The sequence below is a fragment of the Hemitrygon akajei genome, chromosome 11 (genome assembly GCF_048418815.1).
Source record: "Hemitrygon akajei chromosome 11, sHemAka1.3, whole genome shotgun sequence".
Lineage (NCBI taxonomy): Eukaryota > Metazoa > Chordata > Chondrichthyes > Myliobatiformes > Dasyatidae > Hemitrygon > Hemitrygon akajei.
The window spans coordinates 70770276-70783306 of record NC_133134.1 but is presented as its reverse complement, the minus strand read 5'-3'; the positions used below and the strand labels follow the sequence as shown (position 1 = coordinate 70783306).

Sequence of the window (13031 nt, the reverse complement as noted above, 5' to 3'; positions counted from 1 at the left end):
CCTCTGGCACCATGCCAGAGTCCAATGATTTTTGAAAGATCATTATTAATACCTCAGCAATCTCTACTGCTACCTCTTTCAGAATCCTAGGGTGCAGTTCATCTGGTCCGGGCGACTTATGCACCCTTCAGTCTTTCAGCTTTTTGAGCACCTTCTCCCTTGTAATAGTAATTGCACCCACTTCTCTTCCTGTACACACTACAACATCTAGGGCCTGCTAGTGTCTTCCACTGATGCAATCAGTGATATGCCATCACCTTCCCCATGTTATTATTTCTCTGGCCTCATTTTCTAGCATTCCTATGTCCACTATCGTATCTCTTTTATTTTTTACATACTTTAAAAGCCTTTTCTATGCACTTTGATATTGTTTGCTAACTTGCTTTCATATGTCATCTTTTCCCTCCTAATGATTCTTTTATCTGTAACTCTGTAAGGTTTTAAAGCTTCCCAATCCTCTGTCTTCCCACTAATTTTTGCTTTGTTGTTTGCTCTCTCTTTCGCTTTTACATTAGATTTGACTTCAGCCACGGTTGCACTATTTTTCCATTTGAATAATTCTTTGTTTTTGGAATACATCTATTCTGCACCTTCTTCATTTTTCATCCCTTCCAGCAGCTCCTTCCAATTTACTTTGGCCAACTCCTCTCTCATACGACTGTAATTTCTTTTATTCCACTGAAATACTGCTACATCTGACTTTATTTTCTCTCTTTCAACTTTAAAGTTGAATTCAATCATATTGTGATTACTCCCTCCTAAGGGCTCTTTTACATTAAGCTGCTCAATGGCCCCCAGTTCATTACATAACACCCAGTCCAGTATAGCCTATCCCCTAGTAGACTCAATGACAAACTGCTCTAAAAAGCCATCTCATAGGCATTCAACAAACTCACTCTCGAGATCCATTACCAAGCTGATTTTCACAATCCACCTGCATGTTGAAATCTCCCATGACAATCATTACATTTTCCATTGAAAAGATGTTAAACTGGAAAAGGTGCAGAAAAGAACTACAATGATGTTACCAGGACTAGAGGGCCTAAATTATACGGAGAATTTGGCCAGGCTTGGTCTTTATTCATTTGAATGTGTTGAGGACAGAAACGCAAGAGATGCTGTGGTTGCTGGAAATCATGAGAAGTGCACACAAATGCTGAAGGGACTCAGCAGCAGGGCAGCATCTATGGAGGGAATATTTTGGGCCAAGTCTTTTCATCAGCTGCCTGACATACTGAGTTCTCAACATTTCCAGCATCTACAGAATCTCTTGTATCTTTGCGTGCATTTCTCAACCATACAGAGGCGTTTAAATTATAACCTTATAACCATATAACAATTACAGCATGGAAACAGGCCATCTCGGCCCTTCTAGTCTGTGCCGAACGCTTACTCTCACCTAGTCCCACCAACCTGCACTCAACCCATAACCTTCCTGTCCATATACCTATCCAATTTTTTTTTTAAATGACAATATCAAACCTGCCTCTGCCACTTCTACTGGAAGCTCGTTCCACACAGCTACCACTCTCTGAGTAAAGAAGTTACCCCTAAACTTTTGCCCCGTAACTCTCAACTTATGTCCTCTTGTTTGAATGTCCCCTACTCTCAATGGAAAAAGCCTATCCATGTCAACTCTATCTATCCCCTTCATAATTTTAAATACCTCTATCAAGTCCCCCATCAACCTTCTACGCTTCAAAGAATAAAGACCTAACTTGCTCAACCTTTCCCTGTAACTTCGGTGCTGAAACCCAGGTAACATTCTAGTAAATCTCCTCTGTACTCTCTCTAATTTGTTGACATCTTTCCTATAATATATTATAGTATATAATATATAATATATACCTATATAATATATATAACCAGAACTGTACACAATCCTCCAAATTTGGCCTCACCAATGCCTTGTATAATTTTAACATTACATCCCAACTCCTATACTCAATGTTCTGATTTATAAAGGCCAGCATACCAAAAGCTTTCTTCACCACCCTATCCACATGAGATTCTACCTTCAGGGAATTATGCACCATTATTCCTAGATCACTCTGTTCTACTGCATTCCTCAGTGCCCTACCGTTTACCATGTATGTCCTATTTTGATTATTCCTACCAAAATGTAGCACCTCACACTTATCAGCATTAAACTCCATCTGCCATCTTTCAGCCCACTCTTCTAACTGGCCTAAATCTCTCTGCAAGCTTTGAAAACCTACTTCATTATCTACAACGCCACCTATCTTAGTATCATTTGCATACTTACTAATCCAATTTACCACCCCATTATCCAGATCATTAATGTATATGACAAACAATATTGGACCCAGTACAAATCCCTGAGGCACACCACTAGTCACCAGCCTCCAACCTGACAAACAGTTATCCACCTCTATCTATCTCTCTGGCATCTCCCATCCAGCCACTGTTGAATCCATTTTACTACTTCAATATTAATACCTAACGATTGAACCTTCCTAACTAACCTTCCGTGTGGAACCTTGTCAAAGGCCTTACTGAAATCCATATAGACAACATCCACTGCTTTACCCTTGTCAACTTTCCTAGTAACCTCTTCAAAAATTTGTCCACGCACAAATCCATATTGACTGTTCCTAATCAGACCCTGTCTATCCAGATAATTATATATACCATCTCTAAGAATACTTTCCATTAATTTATCCACCACTGACGTCAAACTTACAGGCCGATAATTGCTAGGTTTACTTTTAGAATCCTTTTTAAACAATGGGACCACGTGAGCAATACGTCAATCCTCCAGCAGCATCCCCGTTTTTAATGATATTTGAAGTATTTCTGTCAGAGCCCCTGCTATTTCTACACTAACTTCCCTCAAGGTCCTAGGGAACATCATGTCAGGACCCGGAGACTTATCCAGTTTTATATTCTTTAAAAGCGCCAGTACTTCCTCTTCTTTAATCATCATATTTTTCATAACTATCCTGCTTGTTTCCCTTACCTTACACAATTCTCTTATGAGAGACAGCTAAAATTTTGGTAACAGTCTTTTGTAAAAGGGAACATTAATTTAGGGTCAGAGGGGAAAAATTTAAAAGGGATCTGAAAGGCAGTGTGTTCATGTTCATACTGGGGTGAAGGGTGGTGAGCATGTGGGAAAAATGGTTGATGTGGTTGAGGCAGCTCTAACAATGCCATTGGGTTAGCACCTGGACAACTGGGACTTGGAGGGATAGAACCATAGAACACTACAGCACAGTACAGGCCCTTCAGCCCTCCATGATGTGCTGACCCATATAATCCTTTAAAAAAGTACTAAACCCACACTACCCCATAACCCTCCATTTTTCTTTCATCCATGTGCCTGTCCAAGAGGCTCTTAAATACCCCTAATGTTTTAGCCTCCACCAGCATCCCTGGCAAGTCAATCCAGGCATTCACAACCCTCTGTGTAAAAAAAAAACTTGCCCCTGATGTCTCCCCTAAACTTCCCACCCTTAATTTTGTACATATGCCCTCTGGTGTTTGCTGTTGGTGCCCTGGGAAACAGGTACTGATATGGGATGAATACAGTACATTGTAACTTGTTTGCTGAGCACTGAGGTTTGCATGACTGGTTGGGCTGAGAAGTGTGTGTCTGTACTGTATTCGCTGTGATTCTCCAGCTGCCTTGACACTGAACCCTAAACTTTCAGATCAGGCCCTACCTATATTCTTCTGTAGTTATAGGAGTTCATAGCTATCATGTGTATAGTCAGAGGGTTTTTCCCAGGGCTGAAATGGCTGCCACAAGAGAGCACAGGTTTACAGTTCTTGGAAGTAGGTACAGGGGAGATGTCAGGGCTAAGATTTTTACGCAGAGAGTGGTGACTGGGATGGGCTGCTGGCAACGGTGGTGGAGGTGGATACGATAGGGTCTTTTAAGAGACTTTTGGATAGGTACATGGAACTTAGAAAAATAGAGCGTTATGGGTAACCCTAGTAATTTCTAAGGTAGGGAGATGTTTGGCGCAACTTTGTGGGCCAAACGGCCTGTATTATGCTGTAGGTTTTCTATGTTTCATAGCCAAATAAAATCTGGAATTGTATCAGATGCCTAACTTATTGTTTTTGATACTAATTAAATCTTTTTAAAGGCGGAGATTCCCAACATTCAAAAGCAGAGGAAACAGTTGGCTAAACTAGTACTAGACTGGGACTCTGCAAAAATGCGGTAAGAGTTTTAAACATTTTATTTCGACTAACCAGTGCAATTATGTCTTCCAAGCCCATGATGGATGGAAGTAAAATTCTTGGTGAAATGGTATTCTGAAGTATGCAATTAGTTTGTTATCCAGATGCAGCATGTTTTCATTGTTGACAATAATCCCATAAAATATAGCAGCACAATTCAGCCCATCAAGGCTGCACTGTCACTCAATCATGGCTTGTTGATTAATTTATGTCTTGCCTTCTCACTGCAACCTTGATGCCCTTGCTAATCAAGAACCTATTAACCACTTCTTTAAATATTCAAGATGCAAGTTTATTTATCGTGTGTACATTGAAACATATAGTGAAATGATAGTATCAACTAACACAGCAAGTCTGTGCTGGGAGCAGCCCACAAGTGTCGCCACGCATTCTGGTACCAACACGGCATGCCCACATTGCTTGGCAGAACAGCAAAATCAAAGCAATCAGCAGAACAGCAAAATCAAAGCAATCAACAAAACAGAGCAGTGCAGCACTGGCCAAGCCCATGCTAGGCTCTTGGCCACGTCCAGTTATTCTCTGTTTGCATCGATATCAGGTGAAAAACCTTCTGACCATGGAAGCACATCGGAGGGGAAAATTGGATTTCAGGGGTCACTCTGTCCGTATCATTGAAGATCATGCTCCTCAAGTTTTGAAGATGGGTGCCGAGTATAAAGAAGTTATGAAAGAGTTTTACAATTGTGGATTCAGACCCTCTCTGCGTTACCCAGCCCATCTCCGAATAACTCAATACTGGGGACAAAAAATGGTTTAACTTGGTTACGGAAACTCAGAAATTTATTGAAGGTCTCAGCACTATTTCGACTTCATCAGACTCGGTCTGATTATTTAAAATGGTCAATAAGTACTTTTTAAAAAATTTTCTTTTTTCTGTTTTCTTTTGTTTTCTTTTTAAATTTTCTTTTTTAAATGTATTTTTTCATAGTTTCTCACCAGTAGGCTATTGTGGATTATTTGAAGTAAGTTTAATACTTTTTGATGGAATTGTTTCTCTTTATGTATAACTTTGATTCGTAGTGCATAAGTTCTCTAGTTTAGTTTTTGAATTATTAGTTAAATGGAGCTTATGATAATGTTACGAAAATGGAAGTTGGGTTTTGGGGTGTTTTTTTTTCCAAAGAGCTTGCTGCTTTTTTTTGGTAGCTATCTTGTTTTGGGATTCAAGGTGGGGTGAGGGTTCTCTAGTGCCAACACCATGCATTGAATTTTTAGTTATTCTTCGTTATTCAGGACATTTTCTTGTCCTGATTCTCTTGACTTATACTTTTGCCCCAGAGCTGTTATCTGAATGTTTGATCTTGTTTATGCCTACTACCCTTTATGTTTTTTTAAAATGACAATGTTTAGTCCGTTGAATTTTATAAGTTGGAATGTAAAGGGATTGAACCATCCTGTTAAAAGAAGGAAGGTGTTTTCACATCTTAAGCAGCTCAAAGCTGACATTGCTTTTTTACAAGAAACTCATATTCGAAACTTTGATAATTCTCTTCTTATGTCAAAGTGGGTGGAACAGCACCATTCTTCCTTCCCGGCTAAAGCCAGGGGGGTTTCTATCCTCATTAATCAAAATGTTCCCTTTGAGCTTCACAATAAAGTATCTGATACAAATGGTCATTTTATTATTGTCTCTGGGAAATTGTATAATACTAGGGTAGTATTGGCTAACCTGTATGCTCCTAATTTGGATGATGTGAACATTTTTGAGCGTTTTTCTCTTTATTGCCTGATTTGAATTTATTTTCTCTTATATTGGGTGATGACTTTAATTGTTGGTTAGATCCAGTTTTGGATCGATCGTCCTCTGTTCCTAGACTACCTAGTAAATCTGCTTTATCTATTCATTCTTTTCTTTCTAACTATGATATCTCTGATGTGTGGTGTTTTTTTCATCCTACTGAGAGAGATTATTCCCTTTTTTCACATGTCCATCATACTTTTACTAGAATTGATTATTTTTTAATGGATAACCAGCTGATTCCATCTGTTCGCTTTTGTGATTATCAGAGTATATTGATTTCGGATCATGCTCCAGTTACCCTATCTACAGATTTTCCTGGTCTTCCTCAAATGAATAAACATTGGTGTTTTATTCCAACCTTGTTATCGGATAATGATTTCGTAAAATTTATACTTTTTTCTTAAACACTAATACGTCATCTGAAATCTCATCCCAGGTTGTCTGGGATGCCATGAAAGCATATCTGAGGGGTCAAAAATTTCATATACTGCGAATCTGAAAAGAAAGACCCATTTGGAACGATTAGATTTGATCAGTCAGATTAAAGCAACAGACCAACTATATGCCCAGACCAAAAATCTGGAACTGTACAAGAAGCGAGTAGAACTTAAAACTAGTTTGACCTTATTTCCACTCAACCAGTTGAACATCAGCTTCTTGAAAGCAAGAGCCAATTGTATATTCATGGTGATAAATCCGGCAAGTTTTTAGTCAACCAATTAAGACGTTCCAAAGCTAAACAACAAATTACAAAAATTCGAATGGGAAATGGGAGTATTACTTCGAATCATTCTGAAATTAATGACACATTTAAGAATTATTATTCTTGACTTTATAACTCTGAATCTTTAAATGATATCTCTGTTGACCAGTTTTTAAATAGTTTAAATATTCCTTCGTTCTCCTCTGATTTTAAAGCAAAACTCAATGAGCCATTATCACCAGAAGAAATATCCTCTGCCATTTCTGCACTGCAGTCAGGTAAATCTCCTGGACCTGATGGGTTTTCTGCAGAATTTTAAAAGTCATTTTCCTCACTACTTTCATCTCAGTTATTTTTAGTTCTATCTGATTCATTTAAACATGGTAAATTGCCACCATCATTTAGTGAGGCATGTATCATTCTTTTAGCCAAAAAAGATAAAGATCCAACAGAGTGTTCTTCGTATAGGACGATTTCTTTGTTAATGTTGATGTTAAAATTTTGGCTAAAGTTTTGGCTTGTAGATAGTACCTTTTATAATTTCTGAAGATCAAATCAGTTTTATTGAAAATTGTCTTCCCTTTTTTAATATATGGTGTCTATTTAATATTTTATATTCACCCTTAATTGGGACTCCTGAATGTGTCATTTCTCTTGATGTGGAGAAAGCGTTCGATTGTGTGGGGTGGAATTATGTTTTTGCAGTTTTAGAAAAATTTGATTTTGGACAAAGTTTTATTTCATGGATTAAATTGTTATACTCATGTCCCACTGCTTCTATTTTGACTAACTCTCAGCAATCCCAGTCTTTTAGCCTTAAACGTGGCACCCGAGATGGATGCCCTTTAAGTTCCTTACTTTTTGATCTGACCATAGAGCCACTGGCAATTGCATTTCAAAGTTGTCCTGAATTGACGGGGATTTGGAGGGGAAGTGTTGAGCATAAAGTTTCTCTTTATGCCGATGATCTTTTACTTTTTATATCAAATCTGTCCACTTCCTTACCCCCAATGTTTTTACTTCTTAATCAATTTAACCAGTTTTCCAGTTACATAATTACACAAGAGTGAACTCTTCCCAATTAATAGAGAAGCACAAGCATTAGTATTTCATGACCCAAGAATCTTTTGAGAAAATTTTCCTAATCTTTTAAATTCTACAAAACAGAGTTTGACACAATGGTCACCCTTATCCATGTCTCTGATAGGTCAATTTGATGTTATTAAAATGTATATCCTTCCTAAATTTTTATACTTATTTCAGTCTTTACCAATTTTTATTTCTAAAGCTTTTTTTTGACTCGTTAGATTCTATCATTTTGTCCTATCTATGGAAGGGCAAACATTCTAGACTTAATAAAGCTTACCTTCAAAAATCTAAAAAAAGAAGGCGGTATGGCTTTGCCTAACTTCCGTTGATATTATTGGGCAGCCAATAATATGGGCAGCCACTGTCTTACTTTTTGGTCTTTCTTTCATAATCAGACTGACTGCCCAAAATGGGTGGCAATGGAGTTGAACTCTACTAAGGATCTCTCTAGTTCTGCACTTCCCTGTCACTTGCCTAGACTAATTGTTAATCCTCCTATTAGACGTACTCTGAGAATATGGGTTCAGTTTAGAAAATATAATGGCCTTCATGGTTTCTCTCTCTCTAGTCCTATCTGGCACAATCATCTTTTCCTACCTTCTATGCAAGACTCAACATTTCATGATTGGTATAGAAAGGGCATTAGGTGCTTTGAAAATCTTCTCATGGATAATCGTTTTCCAACTTTTCATATCTTACTAAAATATACTGGCTTGCCCTAGTCTTGGAGAAATTTTGAAGTCTTTTTATCTTTATCCCATACTCTTAATTGCCACTTAGAACCTAACCCTCTGATTGTCCTTTTTGGTAGCTTGGGTGAGGCAGACATGCATTTGAGTCCAACTAAACGTCGAACACTATCTTTTGCCTCTCTGTTGGCTAGACGCTTGGTTCTTCTCAGGTGGAGAGATGTTGCCCCACCCACTCATGCTCAATGGCTTAGTGATATTATGTCCTGTTTAGACCTTGAAAAAATTCATTATTCACTTCTCAATTCGGACATAAAGTTTCATAAGGTGTGGGGACCTTTTCTCGAATACTTTCGTAACTCTAGATTAAGTTTATTCTTTTTTTCTGTACCATAATCCCTTTTTTTCCTGTAAGTTTTATGGTTTCTTTTTGATGGGAGTTACATTATAGTTTTGGTAGTAGGCATTATACTTTTTATATTTACAGCTCTCTGGGGTCAAACGCTCTGATTAATTTTTTTTACATATTGTAATGGTTGGCCTGGAGTTTCATTGTGGGAGGTTGGGGAGGATACTAACTTTATACGATTTTATTTTGGGTGCTGTTTCCTTATTGTTATGAATCATATATTTGATATGTTTATTTTGCACTGTATTAATCTTCATTTTGTTGATTTTTTTTTGGTAGTTGTTTTGTAGAAACACAGAAAAAAATTAATAAAAAAAGAACACAGCAATACTGAACACAGCAACACACCACACAGTAGAACACAACAGAGCAGGACACAGGACACTGCAATCAAGAACACAGGATGCAAAATGAGAGAAGACACCAATCAAAACAAAATACAGTAACACAACACACCAGTCAACAAAATAGAACACTGTAACACGCAACATGCAATGTGCAACACTGAGCACATCAATCAGTAGAGCAAAACATATCAACACTGAACACAACAACATGCCACACACCAGAACACACCAATCAACGTTACAGAACAGGACAGAACACAATAAAACAGGACGTAGGACACTGCATTCAACAATTCAGGACACCACAGAACACAAGACACAAAACAAAACAAGAAACAACATGAGAGAAGGCACCAGTCAACACAGTACACAGCAATACAGCAATCAACAGAACAGAACACAACAGCCTCATGTGTGGCCCTTGTCAAAGGCCTTCTGAAGTCCAAGTAAACAACATCCTGCTGTCCTTTGTATTTCCTGCCTTTTATGTCCTCAAAGAATTCCAACAGATTTGTTAGACAAGATATACTCTTAAGGACAACTTCAGCCTAGTTCCAAAATACCCTGAAACCTCATCCTTAATAATGGGATCTAACATCTTCCCAACCACTGAAGTCAGGTTAACTGGCCTATAATTTCCTTTCTCCTGCCTCCCTTCCTTCTTAGAGAGGAGTGACATTTGCAATTTTCCAGTCCTCCAGAACCACTTCAGAAGTTAGTGATTCTTTAAAGAATATTACTAATTCCTCCACAATTTCTTGAGCTCCAGTTTTCTGAACTCTTGGGTATAGTCTGTCTCGTATAGGTGACGTCTATCTTCAGACCGTTCTCCTTCCCAAGCATCTTTTCCTTAGTAGTAACAACTGAAACTCTCAAATTTCAGGTAAACTTCTGGTTATGTTCCGCAGTGAATGATGTTCTTCTACCATTGCTGTACCCCATTACTACTTCTGCAGCATCATTTTTCAGTGGTCTGCTATCCACTCCTTTATATATCTAAAAAAAGACTTTTGTTATCCTCTTATATTATTGCCTAGCTTACCTTTATGTATCGGCTTTTCTTTCCTTATTGCTGTTTTCGTTATCTTCTGTTGGTTTTCAAAAGCTTCCCAAACCTCTAGCTTCCCACGAATTTTTCCCATTTTGAATGTCCCCTCTTTGACTTCCCTTGTTCAAGTTCAACCATACTTATCTATACAGCTAAACTGTTCTGCGGGGCCAAGCTACAAAACATGCCACTTTTCAGCCACGGTTGCCTCATTCTTCCTATGGAATGCCACTCCTACTTTGGGATGAATCAGTCGTACGCATTCCAAATTACCTGCAGAAATTCTAGCCATTTCTACTCTTGTCATCATCCCTGCTTGTCTCCCCTTCCAACTAATGTTCCTATTATACTTCTCTAGTTCCCTTTACTGTACAGCTGCTACATCTGATTTTAGTCACAAACTGCAGAGTGAATTCTGTCATTTTATGATCACTGCGAGTCTGGTTCATTCCATATCATCCAAACCAGAATTGCCTTTTCCCTAGTGATCATAAGCTACTCTAAAATGCAATCTAGAAAGGCATTCTACAAATTTCTTCTCTTGTGATCTGGCACCAATTTGATTTTCCAAATCTACTTGCATATTGATACCCCCTGTGACCATCGTTGACTGCTTCTATTACATGCCTTTTATATCTCCAGTTGCAATTCATACATTCTAGCTGCTGTTTGGAGGTCTGTATATTATTCCCATCAGAATCTTTTTACCCTTGCAGTTTTTTAACTCTGTCCACTCTATATCATCTGATCCTAGGTCACTTCTTTCAAATGACTTGATTGCATTTTTACCAACTGAGCTAACCTACCTCCTTTGCCCATCTGTCTGTTCTTTCAATATGATGTGGATTGTAGAACATAGAACAGTACAGCACAGTAACAGGCTCTTTGGCACACTGAACTAATCTCTTATGCCTACACAATATACATATCCTGGCATTTTCCTCACATTCATGTGCCAATCTAAACATCTCTTAAAATCCTTAATGTATCAGCCTCCACCACCACCGCAAGCAGTACATTTCAGGCATCCACTGCTGTCTGTGTGTAAAAATAGATTGCTCCTCACATCTCCTTTGAAATTACCTCCTCTCATCTTAAATGCATGCCTTCTGGTGTTAGGCATTTCAGCCCTGGGTAAAAGATGTTATCTGTCTACTCTATCTATGCCTTTTATAACCTTATCAAATCTCCTCTCAGCCTCCATCCTCTAGAGAAAACAACACAAATTTGTCCATGACACTTCACCTGTGAGTCGGTTGGTGTGGTATACTGTGTCCGGTGCTCCCGGTGTGGTCTTTTATATATTGGTGAGACCTGATGCAGACTGGGAGACCGTTTCGCTGAGCACCTATGCTCATCCGCCAGAGAAAGCAGGATTTCCCAGTGGCCACACATTTTAATTCCACGTCCCATTCCCATTCTGATATGTCTATCTACTATCAAGATGAAGTCACACTCAGGTTGGAGGAACAACACCTTATATACCGGCTGGGTAGCCTCCAACCTGATGGCATGAACATTGACTTCTCTAACTTCCGTTAATGCCCCTCCTCCCCTTCTTACCCCATCCCTGACATATTTAGTTGTTTGGTTTTTTTCTCTCTCTCTGCTCATCACTCTGCCTGTTCTCCACCTCCCTCTGGTGCTTCCCCCCTCCCCCTTTCTTTCTCCTGAGGCCTCCCGTCCCATGATCCTTTCCCTTCTCCAGCTCTGTATCACTTTCGCCAATCACCTTTCCAGCTCTTAGCTTCATCCCACCCCCTCCGATCTTCTATCATTTCCCCCTCCCCCCACTACTTTCAAATCTCTTAGTATCTTTCCCTTCAGTTAGTCCTGACGAAGGATCTCGGCCCGAAACATCGACAGTGCTTCTCCTTATAGATGCTGCCTGACCTGCTGTGTTCCACCAGCATTTTGTGTGTGTTGTACAAATTTGTCCAACCTCTCATAATAGCACATACCTTCTAATCTTGGTAAACTTCTTCTGCACCTTTTCCAAAGCCTTAACATCCTTCCAATAATGGGACAACCAGAACTGTATGCAACATTCCTAATACAACCTAACTAGTTTTATTAAGTTGTAACATTACTTCCTGACTTTTGTATTCAATGCCTCGACTAATAAAGGCAGGCATGCCACATACAGTGGTATGCAAAAGTTTGGACACCCCTGGTCAAAATTTCTGTTACTGTGAATAGTTAAGTGAGTAGAAGATGAATTGATCTCCAAAAGTCAAAGTTAAAGATGAAACATTCTTTTCAACATTTTAAGCAAGATTAGTGTATTATTTTTGTTTTGTACAATTTCAGAGTGAAAAAAAGGAAAGGAGCACCATGCAAAAGTTTGGGCACCCCAAGAGATCTGAGCTCTCAGATAACTTTTACCAAGGTCTCAGACCTTAATGAACTTGTTAGGGCTATGGCTTGTTCACAGTCATTGTTAGGAAAGGCCAGGTGATGCAAATTTCAAAGCTTTATAAATACCCTGACTCCTGAAACCTTGTCCCAACAATCAGCAGCCATGGGCTCCTCTAAGCAGTTGCCTAGCACTCTGAAAATTAAAATAAATAATGCCCACAAAGCAGGAGAAGGCTATAAGAAGATAGCAAAGCGTTTTCAGGTAGCCGTTTCCTCAGTTCATAATGTAATTAAGAAATGGCAGTTAACAGGAACGGTAGAGGTCAAGTTGAGAGTCTGGAAGACCAAGAAAACTGCTCGTTGGATTGCTAGAAAGACAAATCAAAACCCCTGTTTGACTGCAAAAGACATTAA

The 13031-nt window shown here is 38.8% G+C and overlaps 1 protein-coding gene across 4 annotated transcripts in view; it reads left to right on the top strand.

Annotated features, from left to right (window-relative positions):
• LOC140735696 (rho GTPase-activating protein 17-like) overlaps positions 1-13031 on the top strand; it is a 192805-nt gene that overhangs the window by 117107 nt on the left and 62667 nt on the right. For all 4 annotated transcript variants that reach the window (XM_073061075.1, XM_073061073.1, XM_073061072.1 and 1 more), the window contains exon 6: positions 4116-4192. In XM_073061075.1, the coding sequence (XP_072917176.1) occupies positions 4116-4192 (77 nt within the window). The remainder of the gene's footprint in view (positions 1-4115; positions 4193-13031) is intronic.